Source organism: Platichthys flesus, chromosome 7, assembly GCF_949316205.1.
Source record: "Platichthys flesus chromosome 7, fPlaFle2.1, whole genome shotgun sequence".
NCBI classification, from domain to species: domain Eukaryota; kingdom Metazoa; phylum Chordata; class Actinopteri; order Pleuronectiformes; family Pleuronectidae; genus Platichthys; species Platichthys flesus.
This window is the reverse complement of record NC_084951.1, coordinates 8,556,652-8,576,537: the sequence shown is the minus strand read 5'-3', so window position 1 is coordinate 8,576,537 and position 19,886 is coordinate 8,556,652. Positions and strand designations below refer to the sequence as shown.

The window sequence follows — 19,886 nt, the reverse complement described above, 5'->3', positions numbered from 1 at the left end:
TTCAGGGTGTAGAATTTAGTGATATCTAGTGGTGAAGATGCATGTTGCAGCTGAATACCCCTCACCTCACCTCCCCCCTTCCAAACATGTAAGAGAACCCGTGGTAGCCTTCAGTTGTTATAAAAACTCAAAAGGTGTTTAGTTTGTCCAGTCTGGGCTACTGTAAAAGAGAGGACCCGCTCCTGCTTTAAATATAAATGTTTAAATATAAAGGGCTCATTCTAGGGTGAAGAAAACAACCATTCGTACAATTTAAATGTAACATACATATGTGCAATATGTTGATATTCAATTTCTGCCAATAGATCATTTCACCTAAATCTTACACACTGAACCTTTAACCAAAATTGTGGAGTCATATGCAGTTGTATAGATCATTAAAAAACACACTTTGTATTTGCAGTGCTTTATTTCAGGGAACTTTGATCTTTTAATTATCAGACAACAAACTGTATTTCTACCCATTAAATAAAATGTAGGTGTAAACCAGGCTCTGCTTCTCCCTCGTTAATTTCACTCTGCAGTTTTTCAGTTTCTTATGCAATTTTAATCCCTCACTCTCGGTCTCTACGTCAGGCCAACACTGTCCAACTTCCTCCTGGCGTCTCCCTTTTCCTCCTCTTCTCTACATACCTCTCCATACTCTCCTCACATCCAGCCCCGTTCTGACTGCAGCAATGCAGTCAGGCGAAAAAGAGGCGAGATGCGGCAGAAAAGAAATGATGTGAGCTGTGGTGCTGATGCTTCTCTGAGGGAAAATGTGATTTTCTTTCAGCAAATCAGAAAATGAAGCGTAGATGGCTGGCTGGAGATTCTCCTCAATTAATTATTTATGTTAATTGGGTGTACATTTTAAAACCGACAATGAAAATAGCTTGTGTGGAGGAGGGAATACCCATTAACATCAAGGAGATTTCTCCCTCATGTATCCTGCATCTTTCTCTCCTCCACTGCCCCCTGACTGGCTGCTGCATTATTTATGAGGCGGGGATGTGCGCAGCCGCTAGTGTAGGTCCTGAAGTACATTTCCATTCACGCAGGCAGCAAAAGTATCAGCCACTGACTGTATTCTACGTCCATTACGGTGTTTCACAGCTATTTAACAGTGGAGCCGAGGAACCAGACGGATGCAGAGATAGAGACGAGGGAGAGAAAAGATTTGGTGCAGCAGCCTCATTTTCTCTCCAGCAAAGGTTCTGTATCAACCTCCTTTTTTCGTCTCTTTGCCCAGCATGTCGGGAGTCGTCAGGTGTGAAATACTTCAGCGATGAGCACACATTTCTTGGGCTCTACAGTTTAGGCGATTCGTTTAGTTTAACGTGTCCAGACACATCATGCTGAGGAAGGGAGACAGAGAAGTCCTCCTGGATCTGGACTATGGAGGCGAAGCACAAACCACCGAGAGCTATGGGAGTCTGCAGAACGGAGTCTACATCCCCCCAAGATATGTGAGCACAGTTTTACTTTTTCCTCATACTGCTACTTTTGTATACATGACGAAAACTTTGATAATAACTGTAACTTGGTTTATACAGCTGCTTCTCTCCTTCATGCCTTCACACCTCAAACCTGATGCAGGGAATCTAGAAGGGTTTTCTTCTTAATGTGATATCCACAGGCAGTGTGGTATATTAAAATCATGTTTTGTTGAGTTATAGGCATACTGTAGAAAATGGTATCATGTCTCCCTTGACTCTAAGAGGAGGTTTTTATGATGCTGTGCAGTGGCACTTGCAGGAATTTATTGTTACACCTCATCCAAATGCTTTCAGCTTTCAGCAGCAGCTGCTGACGAAGATATGGACGGTGACGATCCCATTGACCATCACTGGAATACAAGAAGTAACCAGCCAGTTCCACAGCCGGGCACATACTTCAGAGATGGAAGAACTAAAATTGGTGGGCAGCAGCAGCACTTTCTATTCGCTCACTGTATAATGCGTGACCGGGTCAGTACCTATTGAAACGTTTGGCTCTTTATGGTCGAGTTCAGACTTCGTGCTGGTGTGGGAGGTTCGCTCACGGAGGAAGAAGCGAGGGAAGGGGAAGAGTGAGGCGACCTGCGAGGAGGGGGAGGCCGTGCCCACTGAGGAGACCAGCCGCTCTGAGCGGAGGAAGGCCCAGCTGGAACAGTGGAGGGAGAAGTTTGTTCAGAACCTTAGGAGTGCTGGACTGCTCATGGAAAAGGTTCAGCACATCAGATTATTTATCTTAATCATGAGGTTCAAATCTAATTATCGTTTTTTATGGACATATTCACTAACAACTTCTCAATGTGGCCTGTCGTCCCTTTAGGAGGAAACAGCGAATGAAAAGAAAACAATACACTTTCTGAAAGTGAATGCTCCCTGGGATGTGATGGTGTGCTATGCTGAGGAACTCTGTCTCAGAGCTCCATTACAGGTCAACACAGCAGTCTAGAACTAAATATTATTAAATAGTTATAATCCTTAAAGTTCTCGTTACATCACAGCCCATCTTTGATTCTGATTCTGGCTGAATTTGTTCGAGCTATGTCGGCACACCCTGGATTTATTGTAGAGAATATAGAGTCTTACTGTGTTGGGGGCGACATCATTGATTGTGAAATCCTCTTCCTAATGACACTGTGAATCCTCCCAGTCCTCGGTTTGTTGTTGCGTCACCGACAGATTAACCTCTTAAGGTGTTTGCTGTTCCTAAAACTCAATGGATTTCTCTCATTTGAATGAAATTCTGGCACAACCATGGTTGTCACGCAATTAAATGAGATTTTAAGTATTACAACTTCACTGAATATAAGGAATATGTTAATCAAATATTAAGATTACTGAATCTGTGTGTGTTGGTCTTCCAGGCACAGCCAAATCTGGATTTAAACACCTCTGCTCGGGTACTGAGCAGACTATGCATACCTAATGTAATGACAGAGTCGGTGCCAAACAGGCCACTGGACTATTACACATGTGCATTTCGCAAGTCCAAGATGAGCAGGTGAGTTCACTTACGTCGACCAATAAGAGAATCCGCTCACATTACATTGTGAACATACAGTAAGAGTGTAACTGGCCTTTACAGATTCCTCGGCGGTGAGGACCATGAATCCTACTTCACTAATACACAGAGACACCGTGTTGTGAGTAGCAGGACTTCCTCCACAACATATTTAATGTATCCAGTGTTTACTTAATCTAATGGAGTGAAAGTTTGCTTTTTATATCAGGTGTATGAGATTCTTACCAAGACGGTTTACGGCAGAAAGAAGAGGTCTGAAGTTGGAGTGGACAGACTGATAAATGAAGGGGCGTACACTGCAGCGTTCCCCCTGCATGAGGTCAGATATTATTTGTCTGTTCTTAAATCTGATGGAAGTTTTTTTGTTGTCCTCCTTCTCTTAACAGTTGCATGTGTATTTTGGATTCTTTCGGGTTTTTTCCATCAGGGCCCTTTTGAACTTCCTAAGTTTGAGATCCGTCCTGAAGAACTCAACCAGAGGCAGGTTCTTTACCACTACTGGGCCCGCTGGTTCGAATGGTACAAGTACCAACCTCTGGACCACATCAGGGAGTACTTTGGAGAGAAGATTGCACTCTACTTTGCATGGCTGGGTAAATAAACATTCTTATTCAGCCCCATTCAACCCTCCCGTAATGATTTTTATCTTGAAACTGAAGAACAGAAACCAAAGTTCTACAAATTATTAAAAAAATGCAAGTATTTTGTAGAAAAAAAGGGTTATTGTTTATTGTGACAAACCTTCATCACCCTTTATTTTTGAATGCATAATAGGCTGATTGGGGAATGAATTGTTTTTGTCCTTTGGTCTCAATTTTTCCCCTCCTATTTAACAAAGAGGATAAAATCTCTACAGCATGAGAAACATTGGTTTTTTTCTGTGATGCCAACACGACGTCTCGATCAAGGACTCTCTAGCATTAAACAGCAGTGCAGCAGTGTAATGGCATCTTCCCCCTGCATCGGCTGAGAGCTGTGGCCTAATGTAGCTTTATGTCACTGCAGGTTTCTACACAGCCTGGCTGCTGCCGGCAGCAGTGGTCGGAACCCTAGTCTTTGTTTCGGGAGTCATGTCCATGGGTACCAATACACCAGCGTGAGTACGCAAACACTCTAATTACATGCCTAATGGTAACAAGGAGCAGCGGAGCATTACACAAACCAACACACATTAAAACACAGTCCATTGAGTGATGGGTTGGATTTAGTTAATCTATTAAGGGCTTTAACTGAAATGATCTTTGTTGCATATCGTTCTCCCACACCTGTCTCTCCTCATTTCCTGTCATCTCACTCTCATCATTAAGGCATAAAATGCTCTTCAATTTCTATCATTACCAAATAAACAAGAAGCAATGAGAGCTACTGTGAGTAAATCATGGTCCCCAGGACATAAAATTAGAATCAGCCAAGGACATATCTCATAAATATATTATTTTATCTCTTGAGAGACAACAAAAAATATGTTATATAAAAGTTCCATCCTCTTCTTGTAAAAAAGTTTTCTGGTATCTTAATGGGATAAAATAAATAATATGCTTTTGCTCTTAAAAATTCCAAATGACTTCATAAAAAACATAACATCCTGACTTTCCTCAGTCCTGATATCACTAGTAGTGACGTATCATTGTGCCTGCACCAGAACCTGGATTTGCAGTCCATATGCGGCATCTGGCACCATAGCCACCGTGTAGCTCTGAAGACAACCCTCAGGCATGATATCAGTATCGATCTAACCAGGAATAAAAACAATGAGTATAGTTACTAAAATGTCTGGCCAGAAATTTCTTTCATACCACATTTAATCCAACAATCACAATTTGTGATGCAAACAGTGGAAAACACATTCTGGCCTGCACAAAAACCAAAACTACTATACAGTTCACATGCGGTATGTCCGTGCCCAGTGTTTTATACATTATTCACAGCACTGTGGACTGACTTCTCTATACTGTGTATATCTTATATTGACTTAGTATCTGTTTTCTTTCTGTGACATCCTGAAGTTGTCAGTGCTAGACCATTCCTCTCACTATGGTGCATAACACATGAGGTTAGAGAGAATGAAAGATGAGTCGATACATTAGGAAGGAAGACAATGCAATGGCTTAGATTCATGACGTTCATTAGTTCACACTGTAGATTAAAACCATTGATTAGTGGAGAATGGATGGAGAGAATCCTCCAGCAGCAATAAACTGCAGTCGTCTCATGTGATAATACACTATTAGTGCAGGATAATCTCCCCATTGCAAAGTGTGCGTGTGTGTGTGTGTGTGTGTGTGTGTGTGTGTGTGTGTGTTTGTGTGTGTGTCCTTCGGCTCTCCCATTAATAATTATGAGTAGATGTGATTAACCCCACAAATCATTAAAAATCTGAAAAGAAGCACTCCTAGCCTGAAAGCTTTATAAAACATTTTCTCAGATGTGACTGATCTGTGTCTGTGTGTCTGTCAGCAGTAAGGAAATCTGTACGAGTGGAGACACTTATCTGATGTGTCCTCTGTGCAACACCTGTAACGCCTGGAACATGTCTGAAATCTGCACCATGGCTAAGGTAAAGGACTGTCCAGAAATTTCACTGGTTAACAAAAGAGTTTTTACGGATTAGAATTTGACAGACTAAGAGTTAATGTGTGAACCTCTCTGCATTGCAGATGGGCTACTTATTCGACCACCCAGGTACGGTCCTCTTCAGTGTGTTCATGTCGTTCTGGGCCGTAACCTTTCTGGAGTACTGGAAGCGAAAGATGTCCACCCTGGCCCATCACTGGGACTGCATGGACTTCCATGAAGAAGAGGTCTCATAACCCTTCCTTTCTTTTGGCAACTCAGTATTAGTCTGGCCACATTGGTCTTATGGTTCTTGGGTAAGTCATGGTAAGGCAGTTGGTAGCTGCCAACATCCCAATTGGTCGAACATCTGGGTTTGTAGACCTTTTCCAAAAGAACTTCACTTAACAAGATCTAACAATGAGTTTTCCACAAAGGAAAGTTTAACAGCCACAGAGCAATCTTAAATGCTAGCTCAGTATTTGTCTTACTTACTAACCTAGAAGGGCACATCCCGTTTGCAAATAACTTGAGAATTTCACAAAACTGTTGAAAAGCACCCTATTTTGCAATATTAAAAAAGTGGGGAAAAAATCCCTGCTCCACTGAGGTGATGTTAGCCTGATGTAAAAATTATAAGAAGTCATGGGTGGGCTATATACGCTGTTCCCTCTATGGCACTCTAAGCGTCTACCTCCAGACAAGGCCCAACTTTCCCCTTAAATTCAATCAAGCTGCACTAAATTCCACACATTGATTTCAGTTCTTTCAACCTGGCTGATATTTTTCATCAAGATCATGAATTATAAGAACTAAATGCATAAAAAAAAAAAACAATGCTCAACAGAAAGTAAGAAAACATTCTGCTCCAGAATGTATTATGTTCTTTCTTGACCTTTGTTGCATCCTCCCCACGACTCATTAAAACGTGTTCTGCAGTATTTATGTTATCCTGCTGACAAACAAACATAAAGGGGTGAATACATAACCTCCTCCTAATCTTCCATGGACAATAGTTTTTTTTATGTTGCAGTACTGTTGACTTCTCATTTCGAGCAAACAGGAGTAAACACTACGGGAAAACAGTAAATTACACGTTACCACTGAGGCTGATGTCATCACTATGTTCCCTCAGGAGCGTCCTCGGCCAGAGTTTGCAGCCAAGGCCCCGACTATGGAGCAGAACCCAGTGACTGGAGTCAAAGAGCCCTACTTTCCAGAAAAAACCAGGCTGACCCGCATGTTCACAGGCTCCATGGTCATCATAATGATGGTGAGACACTTTTACAATGTTTAAAAGACAGCTCTGGAGCTGGTATGAACTGGCTCATCAGTTTATAGTAGCCTTACCGTAAATGGAAGTATTTGGGTTAGTAGAACATTCTTTCATTGTGTCCATCTTAAGACCTATTTTGACATCAAGAATATTCAACAGTTTTTTATATCAGTCTGATAGTGGTTGTCAAACTTCTAATCTCATGAATATAATACACCTTGTGTCACTGGATTAATTACTTGTTTTCCAAGAGTCACATGTTGTTTTTTTACTGCCACATCCTGATCAGCTCCCGGACATGTACTGTGTGTATAAACTCTAATTTTCTTATTGGTATAATAATTCTTATTAGTCTTGGTCTCAGTGAAGAGTCTCAGTGTCTTTTGACTCTTTACATCCTGAAGCGAAAGAGAGGTGGGGTTTTTACCTGTGTGCTGTCCCACTGAATCCTAAAGTTGTAACAGAACCCTATTCTAATAATGAATCCAGGTCATTTGCCCACAGGGCTGGATATGATCTAATAATCTCAGCAACACACTGTCATACTGTATCCAAGATTCACTTCCTCTTGGACAAGAATCTGAGGATCAGTTTTCCCTCAGCCTTTATTTCTGACGCCAGTGAAAGAGGTGGGAAGTGGAAAATTCTGCATCAGGGTTATGTATTCTACATTCAGTTTTGTAGAAAGTTCGGCAAGGAACTACTTCCTGCCATCTACTTAAATGAAGCACTTTCTCTTCCGAGGTCAGAAACTGTGAAAACACTTGGTTTATTGTGGAACGGCCTTGAGAACATAAGCATATTGTGCTAATAAGTGCTTTTCATTAAGAGAATCTATTTTTAAATAAACATTTTGGAGATCTGCTGATGTGGTGTATGTCTGGACTGGTGGGAAAAACTCCAACATATGAGAATTGAGAACTGCCAGCTAAACACGATTTGCTACGAGACAATCAAAAAACAAACATGGGCATCTTGAATGGAGATAATAAGCATTTATAGCTAATCAGTGCTTCCTGAAAGTTTTCTGATTGGGCTGCACAAAGCCAACTTACTGCCTGTTGTTTCCCTGACTATGAGTCAATATAAAAAGCAAACTGCATATTTATTCACATGAACAGGAGTTGAACAGGAGCCCATGTATCCCACTAGCAACCACACTACATTACACACACACAAAGTTCATGTTTCACAAATCTCTTCAGACTCATACCGATTACAGCAACACACTAGGATCAATACAGTACAGCTCCCTACACTCTTGTGAACTGAGTGTGATAATTAATAATTTACTAAAGCTGAGTCTGGCAGTGGTGTAAGTAGCATGGTGGGCCACAGCAGCCAATGGAGTGCATCTTAAAAATTGTTTTAAATCAATTTCCGTGTGTCTTTCCTCTCAGCTGTGTGTGGTGATGATCTTCCTGGTGACGGTGGTCATGTGTCGCGGTATCATCATTGTGATGATGTTCCACACTGAGAGCCCGGTCCTGCGTACAGAGGTACATCCGCACCGCACATTGTGTCTACCGTGGATGTGTGCATTTAATTAGCTGTAATTTTAACTGATGTAGTTCATATGCTGTTTTTTTTGAAGGCAGTGTTATTTTTGTTATGCTACAAACATACACTGTACTGTAGGTACATTCATACATGTGTGTGACTTCCTCCTCAGGCAGGGACCATAGCCAACATCTCCAGCAGTATCGTGAATCTGGGCCTCATCCTGTTGATGGGCCGGGTCTACACTGCTTTAGCAGAGCAGCTCACTAAATGGGGTAAGAACCATTACTGCTCTGTAATATGATATCAGCATCTCACTGGGGCTAAACGCTCAACTAAACTCGCTAAAGGTGGAGGATTCTCACAGATCACATAACATCTGAAGTTTGCTATCATCTTGAAATGGTCTTTCACTTAGGACATAAACACAAGTGCAGCCTGGAGGGTAGCAGACTGCTGAGCACCCTGCGTCACACCCGTCTGTCTTTCTTGTTGTTTTCGGTGCTTATTTCTACAAAGTACAGATGCACCACATCTGGCAGCATTCTGTGCGTTGCAACACCGCTATGAAAAGTCAGATGGGGAGTTGAGTCACATGATCAGACAGGTTTTAAACAGACCCTGAGGTTAGTTCAGATTATCTGAGAGAGAAAACAAAGGTAAAACTGATATCCAGGGTCTAGTGTCTTTAACACTGTGCATCCTTGTTTTCTTTGTGGCAGAGATGCACAGAACACAAACCCAGTATGACAATGCCTTCATCTTCAAGGTGTTCATCTTCCAGTTTGTCAACTTCTACTCTTCTCCTTTCTACGTGGCTTTCTTTAAAGGAAGGTGAGACTTGAGTCAGGCACAAAGAAAGTAAGAAAACGTTGTGATCAATACGACTTTTAGTGTCTTTCTTTCTGCTTGTGTGCAGGTTTGTTGGTTACCCGACCAACTATGGGACCCTGTTTGGGATGAGAAATGAGGATGTAAGTGTCCTCTACTACTTTTGTATGATAAATGTCAAAAGACGAGGATTTTATTGATCCTGCAATAGTTTTTTTGTGTTATTTTTTTCCTTTTTATCAAAGCAGGTAAAATAAAACTCACATCTATCTGTGTTTGTGTTTCTGTGTGTTTTCATATTGCAGTGTGGTCCTGGGGGTTGTCTCATTGAACTGGCTGAACAACTCTTCATTATCATGGTGGGAAAGCAACTCATCAACAACATCCAGGAGTTCATTATCCCGTATGTTATCATTTTTGTGATGTACCACTATCGGATTTCTGACAGATCTGAACTGTCAGAAATCAAAAAAAATAAAGGTGGGCATACATATATATATAAATATATAAGTCCTTATGATATCAGCAGTTCCATAAGAATAGCAGTTTATATTCACAATGTCGAGTAGAATTACTATACTACCAACAATCCTCAGGTAGTGATGGCTGTGATTGGTGAAGCTTGCTGTTTCCATGGAACTGTCTACCAAAAATGCAAAAATCCTATCTTCTAGGATCGGCTCATTCAGTCTTACACCACAGAGCGACCATGTTTCCACTTTCTAACATGCTGCTTTTTTTAGAGATGAGGAAAGAGTCTAAAGGTGAGAATCATGACAACAATGTGAAATTCAAGAAGAAATTCTGCCGTTGGAAAGGGATCATTCACAATGGTTTATAGGATGCAAAGGTCCTTCACTTTGAAAAAAATATGTACACAGTTTTATACCTTTTTCCCATTTTCCAATATTAGTTTATTTGCTCTGAATTACATTTTTTATGGTCATGAAAATTTTCTCTTAGCTGGTCGATGTGGCTCCAGGCATTACAATGCTCTTCTGTAACGTCAATGGAGAAAATTAATAAAAAATTTGCTTCCAGAACCAGAGCCGTTCTCAAATTGGGCAGCCACTGTTGTGCTCTGTTGTTCTTCGATTTAAGATACAAACGAATACAATGGTAGCTACCCAGTGTGCAGGATTTGTATTTATTCAAGCTTATGACTCATATTGATCCGTGTTCTCTGTTTTGTTGTACTGGGCCTTCTTGGTGTTGTCATGGCTGTTTTTGAAGTGATGCATTAGACTGCTCGACGTCCTGACTGCAGCTGTGTTTCTTTGGTGCAGTGATGCTCACCCTGGTTCCTCTGCAGTGCTGGCACAGAGGGTGTGTTCAGACAATAGTGCCGAATCGGGGTTGCAGGGGGCTGTAGGAAAAAAACATGTGGAAGAAAGTTAGGAAGTGGCTGCTGTTCCAGGTTTTGACCACCAGTGGCACTGTGAGGCAAAAGGAGATTTATGAGGGGCAGTGAAAGGGAATGCAACTGACAGCAGAATGGAAAGCTCATGGAAAAACTGATAACAAATGTGTGGTGGTCCAGTGGCTCTCCCTTTTCTCATCATATTGAAAACACAGATCACACCCAGTCTCATACTGCAGTTGGGCATTTTGAGCTTCTTCCAAGGCATTAGCTATTAATGGCATGTTTAATGTTGGGTCTGGCTTTAAATTGACATGTTGCATATAAACACGCAACGAGAGGATTTTATTTTTAAACAAGCAGTATATATATATATATATATATATATATATACTGTGTTTAACGTAGTTCTCTGTGCTGATTCTTTAACACTGAAGCCGCTGCAGTTTGATCGATTACATGATTGATTGTAGCTGAGTGAGTTGGAGCCAGGTTTAGTCTGCTTGTCTATGAGGTCTTCAGCTTCTTTTGTCTTTACTGCAGCTGTATCCAGATTTAGGGCCCAAATCCTTTGAGGAATACAGCCCACAGAGTTTCTATGCTATTCACTAACCACTGGCTTAATCTAACCCTGACGTTGGCAGGACTTCCTTCAGGAGGCAGCGTCTTTCTCTTTGGATCAGTGCACATGTTCCTATTGTGCTCTTTTGCTTAAACCTGGGAGGATTGCTGCCACAGAGCAAAGAAAATGGGCTTGTTTTAAATAAAACCTATAAAACCTATAAAACCTATAAAAGTTAAAGCCATACTGGCTTTAACTTAAACTGCTTTGACCTGTGACAGATCTGCACATGAGTGAACATGGAATACAGGGTTGTTTTTTTGTGTTTGGGATGGAGATGGAAGGAATTAGAAAAATATGGAAGCTTGAACATGTGCAGTGAGATTTGAGGCAATGTGTTATGGAAAAGCTCAAATCAGCTCCTTTTTAAGGATCAGGCCTCTTAGTTACTGCAACAACAGCTCTAACTGAATCCAGCTTTGAAGAATGAAAAACCCACGTTCATCCCAAATTAATAAAACTGACACAAGTTAACTCAGTTAGCCATGTGATATAAGATCTTCAATATGAGTTCTAGATTTGAATCACAGTTTGCAGGGGCAAAGACAAAAAAAGTAATTATTAACGAAAGGCAGTGGGAAATAAAAAATATACACCATATATCAAATATCAAATTAGAATTAGATAAAACAACAGTATCTCTACCAGCTCCAGACCTGTGTTTTGTAAATGAGCCTGACCTCTGATTAACGTTTCATCTCAAAACTATGCTCATGTGTATTTCAAATCGATGATCATACTTTTTTTTCTCTGCTCTGACAGTAAAGTGAAGGCCTGGCGCCAGAAGAGAACTTTGGCCAAGGTTCTGGGGAGTAAGGCATCCCATGAGCCTCGGCGCTGGGAGGAAGATTACAAGCTGGTGGAGTGTGAAGGCCTCTTTGAAGAGTATCTGGAAATGGGTGAGAGTCTGGAACTCTCTGTAAAGAATGCAGTGCAGTTTAATCTGCGTGTGCAAATTGTCGGCTGTCTTTCATTGCACAAATATACACAAACGACTCTTGTGCTGCAGTGCTCCAGTTCGGGTTCATCACCATCTTCGTGGCTGCCTTCCCCCTCGCTCCGCTCTTTGCCCTCCTCAACAACTGGGTGGAAATCCGTTTGGACGCGCACAAGTTTGTGTGCGAGTACCGGAGGCCGGTGGCCGAGCGTGCCCAGAACATCGGAGTGTGGTTCAACATACTGGAAGCCCTGTCACACTTGTCTGTCATCGCCAATGTGAGATAACAGCATCATCACAGCACATCACCGTTGACCATGTTTTTTCTTTGACTACCTATTTTGTCTTCCTGCAGGCTTTTCTAATAGCCTTCACGTCCGATTTCTTACCTCGTCTGCTCTACCAGTACAAGTTCGATAATGAGCTCCACGGATACGTCAACTTTACCTTGGCTTACGCCCCACTCAACCACACTGACAACTGCAGGTATGCTGATTGTTTCAATGACTGCAATCTGAAGTGGGGAAACAATCTCTGGTTTGAAATTCTCAAAGATGTTTTGTTTTGTTTTACTCTAAGCTAAAACCTTGAAAAGTTCTAAAGAGTCAGGTATTCAGTTTTTATCATGCTGATTTCATGTTATAGATGTGACCAACATCTGTTCTGCACACCCACTTACACACACACACACACACACACACACAAACACACCAACCATTACACAGTTTGTTACGATGTTACTTTTCTTTTCCAGATATAAAGCGTACAGAGACAACAATGGAAACCACACACTATTCTACTGGGAGCTCCTCGCTGTCAGACTTAGTTTCATCATTGCTTTTGAGGTACGGGGAAGCTACTCAGTCTCTCTGTTATTCTATTGTCGTTCGAATGATGTTATTATTTTTTATTTATTTGATCTTTCATCCACATCTCTCTTGGCAGATGTAGATAGATAGATAGATTACTTTATTCATCCCTGAAGGGAAATTAAGTCATCATAGCAGCCGGTATGTTTGAATACAATAAAATACAATACAATAGAATAAAATAAAAAAATAAAAATATTGAGGTAGAAAGAATAAAAACAGAAACACAAGGTAAATTGGTAGATAAGGTGCAGCCGCAAGATGATGGTAATAGTACTGATGATATGATGGTAATGTTATTATTAGACAGTATATAAAAATAGTACAGTATATATAGTATATAATATAATATAACATAATATATATTTACATATGATAGTAATTATACCAATATAATAGCAGTATATAGTAGTAATGGCAACAACAGTATATATATAATAATAATAGTAAATATAATAATAATAATAACAACATGTACACATGTAAAAATATGTGTATATAGACTTATATATAGAAAGAATATACAAAGAGTATGATATAATATGATATGATATATAGTAGAGGTATAAATATAGGTATTTGACTATACAATAGATAATATAATATACTATGAGTGTAAGAATATATAGACAGAGTGTGCAAAAGATAATATTATTGTATAAAATTATATATAGTATCAATATGGTTTATATTAACACATATCAAATATGATGTGGAGTAAGTGTTCCAGTATATGGAGCGGAGTGTTGTACAGGGTACACAGTGCCAGGAGACAGGTATGTTTAGTGCAGTTCTGTGATGGTGGCTCTGACACAGGTAGATGAGTTGTACTGTGTTATTGCGGTTGGGAGGAACGATTTCCTGTATCGTTCCTTAGAGCAGCGGGGTTGAATGAGTCTGTGGCTGAAGCTGCTCCTTAGCTTGTCCAGTGTTTTGTGGAGGGGGTGAGAGGTGATGTCCCTTTGTTTTCACAAGTACACTTGAATTTCTGGTCGTTTAACCCTCTGTTAGTGTATTTACATTTTAGTTTTTACATTTTTATGTGATTTTTGCCTATACTGTCAGATCATTTAGTGTTATCTTGTAGATGATGAAATTTCCTGTCTTACGATCACTATTCATTTTTAATCACAATTTCTGTGACGCATCAGTTCATCTTAGAACCTTAGCTTCATCTTCCCTTAAAAGAGTCTCTCCCATCCTCCTCTGTTCTTTGTTTGAACTGATATGTCTGCTATCTGTTTGACACCGTTATAAAAGATACACAAGTATAGTTAAATTCCTACACCTTATTATTTATTTATCATTATCTATGGGAATGGGAATTGTCTTGAAATACCAGCTTGAACACAAAAACACATCTTGGAATGTCTACTAGCTTAACTGGTAGCACAGGGGCCCCATCTCCTGCTGTCCTATTTTATGTAATGTCCAACTACTTTTTTACTAACCATTCAAACCGTAGATACTGTTACAGGACAGGTCTCTGTCCTCAGTCTGACATGGAGGTCTAATATCTTGTCGTCTGGGTGTCTCCCGTCTTCCAGCACGTGGTGTTCTTTGTGCTGCGAGCCATCGACTGGATCGTACCTGACGTCCCTGAGTCTCTGGAGGTGAAGATCAAGAGGGAGCGCTACCTGGCCAAGCAAGCACTGGCTGAAAACCAGGAGGCTCTGTTGGTGAGTCGAAACCGAGGGGCTGCCCCTGCCTGTGCGGGCACCGCTAGCCCAGGTCAGTAGAACATGGGACACACACACACAAGCAACGCCATGCAACACACACTAGAAATTCAAGGTGTTACTAGCCTTCAGTGACTAACCTCACTGTTTTGACGTTGGTAATAAAATACTTAAATCCTTCTATTCAGTTCTATGAGATCTGACCCAGATATCAGAGTCATGCACATGATGTACAGACAGTATCTTTGTGGTCTCTATGGATCCACACAGGCAGCAGCAGAGTTCACAGGTCACACACAGTGTTAAACCTGACACTAATGCTGTTGATTCCCATAAATACGTTCCACATTTTAAAGACTTTTAAAAGCTCACCCGCCCACCGGCTCACCTCCTCAGAGTGTTTGTGAGGCACCTGCAGCTCCACTAGCTGCTATAAACCCGCTACACCGCACACAACATGATCATTAATGGTAATTTGTGTGGGATCGGAGCCAAATACATGTCAGCGTTTCACTGAAGACTAGGACTCAAATTTACCTGAAAAAAAGAAAAATCATTGCATTCAAAAAGAGAAGAAGGTCCCATGAAGTGTAGACTCATCTTCGTGTATGTGTGTGTGTGTGTGTGTCCCTGTGCTCTGACCCATGCTGTTGTCATGTGTCTCTTGTAGTGAATTATGCCAAATGATGGCAGGTGAGTACATCACAAGTAAGTAAATGGAATTCTCTAGGTGGACCTCATTATTTTATCAGATTAAATCAAATCTAGTTTAACTCTAGTTAAAATGAATTAAAAAGAGCAGCAGTGATCAGGGATTGGAGCCGTGGTGGCAAGGTCTTGCTGAAATAACCCCTCGACCAATCACGAGTCGGTCTCAGCTGTCAATCGTGATATTTCACCCTGTTTTTATAGCATCAAAAAAGCTCACCGGAATGTTGGGCTCTTTAATATACATCACTGTTATTAGAAATAGTGAGAATGACAGAAGCCATCTTTGAGAAAAAGTATTTGATATTCACTTTCAATTAGTTTGAGCCATGACCCATCCACTAACATGGAGGAGTTGGGATTTATGCCCTATACTGCAGCCTGCCACCAGGTGGCAACAAATATGTTGGTATTCACTTGTATGGAACTGTTTATTCATCCATCTTTATAAATTGTCAACTATATAAGTTGATTATACTTCAGTTTATGTGATATTTTAAAGGAATATTTCACTTTTTAGGGAATATAATAATTAGCTTGCTGGTGATGAGTGAGATGAGACGACTGATGCTACTCTTATGACTAGTTTAGCTTTGCTTTGCTTAACGCAGCAAAGCAAAACGACAGGAAACAGGCACCAAAGTCTTCTCGTTGCCTGGAAAAAAATTGCAAGCATTAGTCCAACACATAATCTCTTTTATAATAGTGTTTTTTTTTTTTTTTAAATCAGATTAAGTAAAAAATAAAACGTTTTGAATAATTAGCATTGTATGTTCTGAGATTTGGACTTTGTTCTTTCTGCACAGAGCCAAGCTAGTGGCTCCCCCCCTTATTCCAGTTTATATAATGAGCTAAGCTAGCCAGGCAGAACACAATGTGACTCTAGCTTTATCAGAGATGAGATTGGCATGGAATCTATTTCTCACCCTTGAAAATAACGTAAATACATAGAAATTCCAATCTTGCCTTCAAACTCAGAGTAACTCAAGTACATGTTTTATTGCCTGTGTGACTTTTATGACCAGTATGTGTCACCAGGGTATAGGATCGTGGTTGAAGGCTGTAATTCAGTAGAATGTTGCAGCAAAGATTGTATGTGTCAGCAGTTTTTTTTTACCTCTTACAGTGGTTAGTCTGTCAGAACTGATTCTCTCTCCTGTCTCTCCTCTCCCTCCCCATTCCTGCCTTGTCCAAACCCAACTGCACTGCCTCCCCTGAAGCAAGCCACACATCCCTTGGAAACATGAGATAGGAGTCAACCATGGAAAAGCAGTGGTGGGAGAGAATATCAGAGGAATCAGAGACACACCTCTGCATCTGGAAGTCAACTTTTTCCCGGAGGGAAATACTGTCTTCACATTTGGATTCTTTGTCACAAATGTACACTGCTGCGCGGACATTATGATCAATAGCTATGTAATAGAGGACAGGTCAGTTTAAAAACTTCAGCATTACTAGAGTAAGATGTTAGAACAAGGGCATTTATTAATTCTTTTGTCTTGACAAAAATGCACAAATACATCATAAATATAATTTAAATTTACAAGATAAACAATATTAAAATGCAACAATCTCAAAGTAACAGGCACAAAATCTACCACAATGACGCCACATCCATGTCAATATTTTTACTGTGTTTCTACTGGATAATTAAAGTTGCAGCATAATAACGCTCTCTCACACTGTCTCATTGGGGCGAGACAGATTTTAACATGACATGGTTTCACTTGCAGCAGTGTGAGTCAGACTCAGACTGAGGGTTGAACAGTGAACGCCATAATGTTTAAGGGATACTATGCACTGACAGGGCAATACAGCAGAGGCTGACCAGTAGTGTGGGTAAGACTCCATTTATCTTTAACATAATGCAGTTTCATGGCAATTTCATATAGCAGGAGGAGTTATTTGGTAAATCTGGCATAGTGTGGAGACAAATCATTTTGCATGAAGACTCCCCTGGTATATTAATCGATACAAAAGATGAGTAAAAGTATTTGGAAATAGTTCTTTCCTTCAAAAGATACAAGGGTACAAGCCTGTTTAAAGGTTCAGTCTGTAGAATTTAGTGACATCTGGTGGTGATGTTGCATGTTACAGTTGAATATTCCTCATCGCACCCTCCTCTTCCAAACATGAAAGAAAAAGGGTTTTAGTTTGTCCACTTCTGGCTACTATGAAAAACATAGTGGCTGCTGTAGAGAGGACCCGCTCCCGATGTCAATATAAAGTTTTTAAATATAAAGGTCCCATTCTAGGGTTAAGAAAACCACAATTCATAAAATGTAGATGATTAAACTCTAGTGAAAACATCATTAGGATTATTTACATTAAGACCCCTTTTACCTGAATCTAACACAGTGGGCCTTTAAATACAAATGATTCCAAAGCCTCAAAAGGTGCATTTATAAAAATTATAAATAACAAATTTGGATGAATGTACTAAAGTGTTTTGAAATCATTACCAGTCGTTTTTTTGACCAAGTTCTTCTCCATAGCAACAAAGGTCGAAGCTCATGACTATGGTATTTACATGATAAGCCATGTCAAACCAGATACAAAAGAATTTCTTAGGAACAGAGTTTCTTGGTACTTATTGAATTAACTAATTAAATTATACAATTAACTGTTGACCATAACATCAACATATTATGCTTGCACTATCCAGGAGCGTCCTGTGTTTCTGTGTTGAAGAACATTTAGGATTTCATTTTAAAAAGCAGCTTGATTAGACTATGTTACCTGCCTAGTAAACGTTGATGATCTGTTGTTGTGACTATGGGGTAAAAAATATGCAATTATCTACACCTACAGCTGCAATGTATGCACTATGTTCATGCAATGCACATACTGTAAACTGTCCATGAATGCTGAGCATGCCTGTCTTTTTACTTGAATCTGCACAGTCCTCATATGGAGCATTTTAGAGAGTAACAAAGGTGCGTACCTGTACAAACAGGAGTGAAACAGTACCTCAGTATAGGACATATTTTGTGTGTGAGCTGTTTTGCATTAAAATAAATCTAGTTTGATCAATGGCTCCTCAGCGTGGGATTCTGAAATGGTGCTAGTTACTGTACTCACTCTGCTGTAGGGATGAACTTGCAACGTAATCATTCTTCTCCATCTACTTTCTCCACCTTTCTTCTGTTCATCTCACCTCAGGATGATCAGTTGCCTCGCTCCCTGCAGGACACTGATTTATTAGGAGTCAGATACAGACAGGTGTTGGTTAATGATTTCTCTCTTCCTCTCCCTCCTCCCTTCACACCCACCCAAATGGCCTTGGGCAACTCCAGACTTTTATGTAATCTCGTCCTTGTTACCTTTTTCTATCTCTCCTTTCCCCGTCTCTCTCCTTTTATCTTTGTCTTGCTTAATTTTTTTTAATTTATGCTCTTTTTCTCTCCCTTTGTCTCTCTTTGCCACTTTTGTCTGCTGGTTGTTATGATTGCTGTGCGTTCCTCTGCCATGGCCTGCAGGAAGAGTGAGTTGGTACTTGTCCATGTGCACAGGTATGCACCGGCGGTGGACACCGGCTGCCTCTCTTACCTTCTGCTGGAATATGGAGAGGGATGCAAAACAGACGTCTGAGTCAACCACATGTTAACTGCAGTGAACAAATCAATGCAGCATTGCACATGAGAGAGATTTATCCATAAACACATTGTTACCTTTTCATGTATAAAATCATAGAGATCCTGTATTGATCATTTATCAATGATACATAATTATCATCCACCTTTATGCAGATATGTCAAGGTTTTATACTGACATCAACACAAATTGATTAATATTTAAAGTCCCCTAATAAATACCTGTGGACCTTACAGCCCTGTCAGTTGGTTAGACTTCACAAACTCAATACCGGTGTACAGCACATCTATCAAATGACCAATTTGAAAAGCAGTGTCCTTTATAACCCGCCTGCTTTAATGAGCTGTTTGCTTTGCCTGCGGTGGTGCTGGCTGCAGCTTTCTTGCTGAAACTTTGAAAGTGACCAGTATTTGTAATTTTGATAATCGAGTAGAGACGGACCGCAGAAACCTGAAGCTGCTCTACCAGCCCAGCTGCTGCACTAAGAGAAACTCACCTGTTATTCAAAGTGTAGAGATGACCCTGAACTGGAAAATCAGTTGTTGTTGATGATGCAGCTAGCCGCTGTTTTTTTCAATGTTGATCAATATTGCCATTTGTTCAAATTGTGGAAAATTCAACACTGATCTTCCTCGGGTCCAAAGCTAGACATATGCCAAGTATGAAGCCAAGACGATGAAGAATTCTTGAGATATGCGAGCCTCATGCAGACAGAGATTTATGAACGACACATTCAGTGATTTTGCCAGAAAAACATTATGTCTTAGTAAGAATGTTTATACAAGAGGAGCGATCTGGTTTCCTCCAGAAAAAGATGGAGACAATTAGACGTCCCCCACCTCTGTGTAAACTGCTGTGCTGGGCTAATCTAACTCCCCCAACACCACCCACTACCATTCTTTTCATGTTTGATTAGTGAATGTAGCTGATACATCAGGGAGCACTCAAACAGATGAGGGAGTA

The 19,886-nt window shown here is 40.4% G+C and overlaps 1 protein-coding gene across 1 annotated transcript; it reads left to right on the top strand.

Moving 5' to 3' along the window:
- The first annotated feature begins 1,148 nt into the window (after window positions 1-1,148).
- Window positions 1,149-18,358, top strand: ano11 (anoctamin 11). Its single transcript, XM_062391079.1, has 23 exons — window positions 1,149-1,448; window positions 1,773-1,899; window positions 1,994-2,187; window positions 2,296-2,403; window positions 2,837-2,973; window positions 3,058-3,115; window positions 3,203-3,313; window positions 3,422-3,587; window positions 4,000-4,090; window positions 5,455-5,551; window positions 5,652-5,795; window positions 6,683-6,820; window positions 8,224-8,322; window positions 8,496-8,598; window positions 9,046-9,157; window positions 9,243-9,297; window positions 9,460-9,557; window positions 11,899-12,035; window positions 12,146-12,351; window positions 12,429-12,559; window positions 12,828-12,918; window positions 14,490-14,673; window positions 16,550-18,358. The coding sequence occupies exons 1-23, from the start codon at window positions 1,335-1,337 to the stop codon at window positions 16,579-16,581; spliced, it is 2,733 nt and encodes a 910-aa protein (XP_062247063.1). The 5' UTR covers window positions 1,149-1,334; the 3' UTR covers window positions 16,582-18,358.
- Window positions 18,359-19,886: the final 1,528 nt, after the last annotated feature.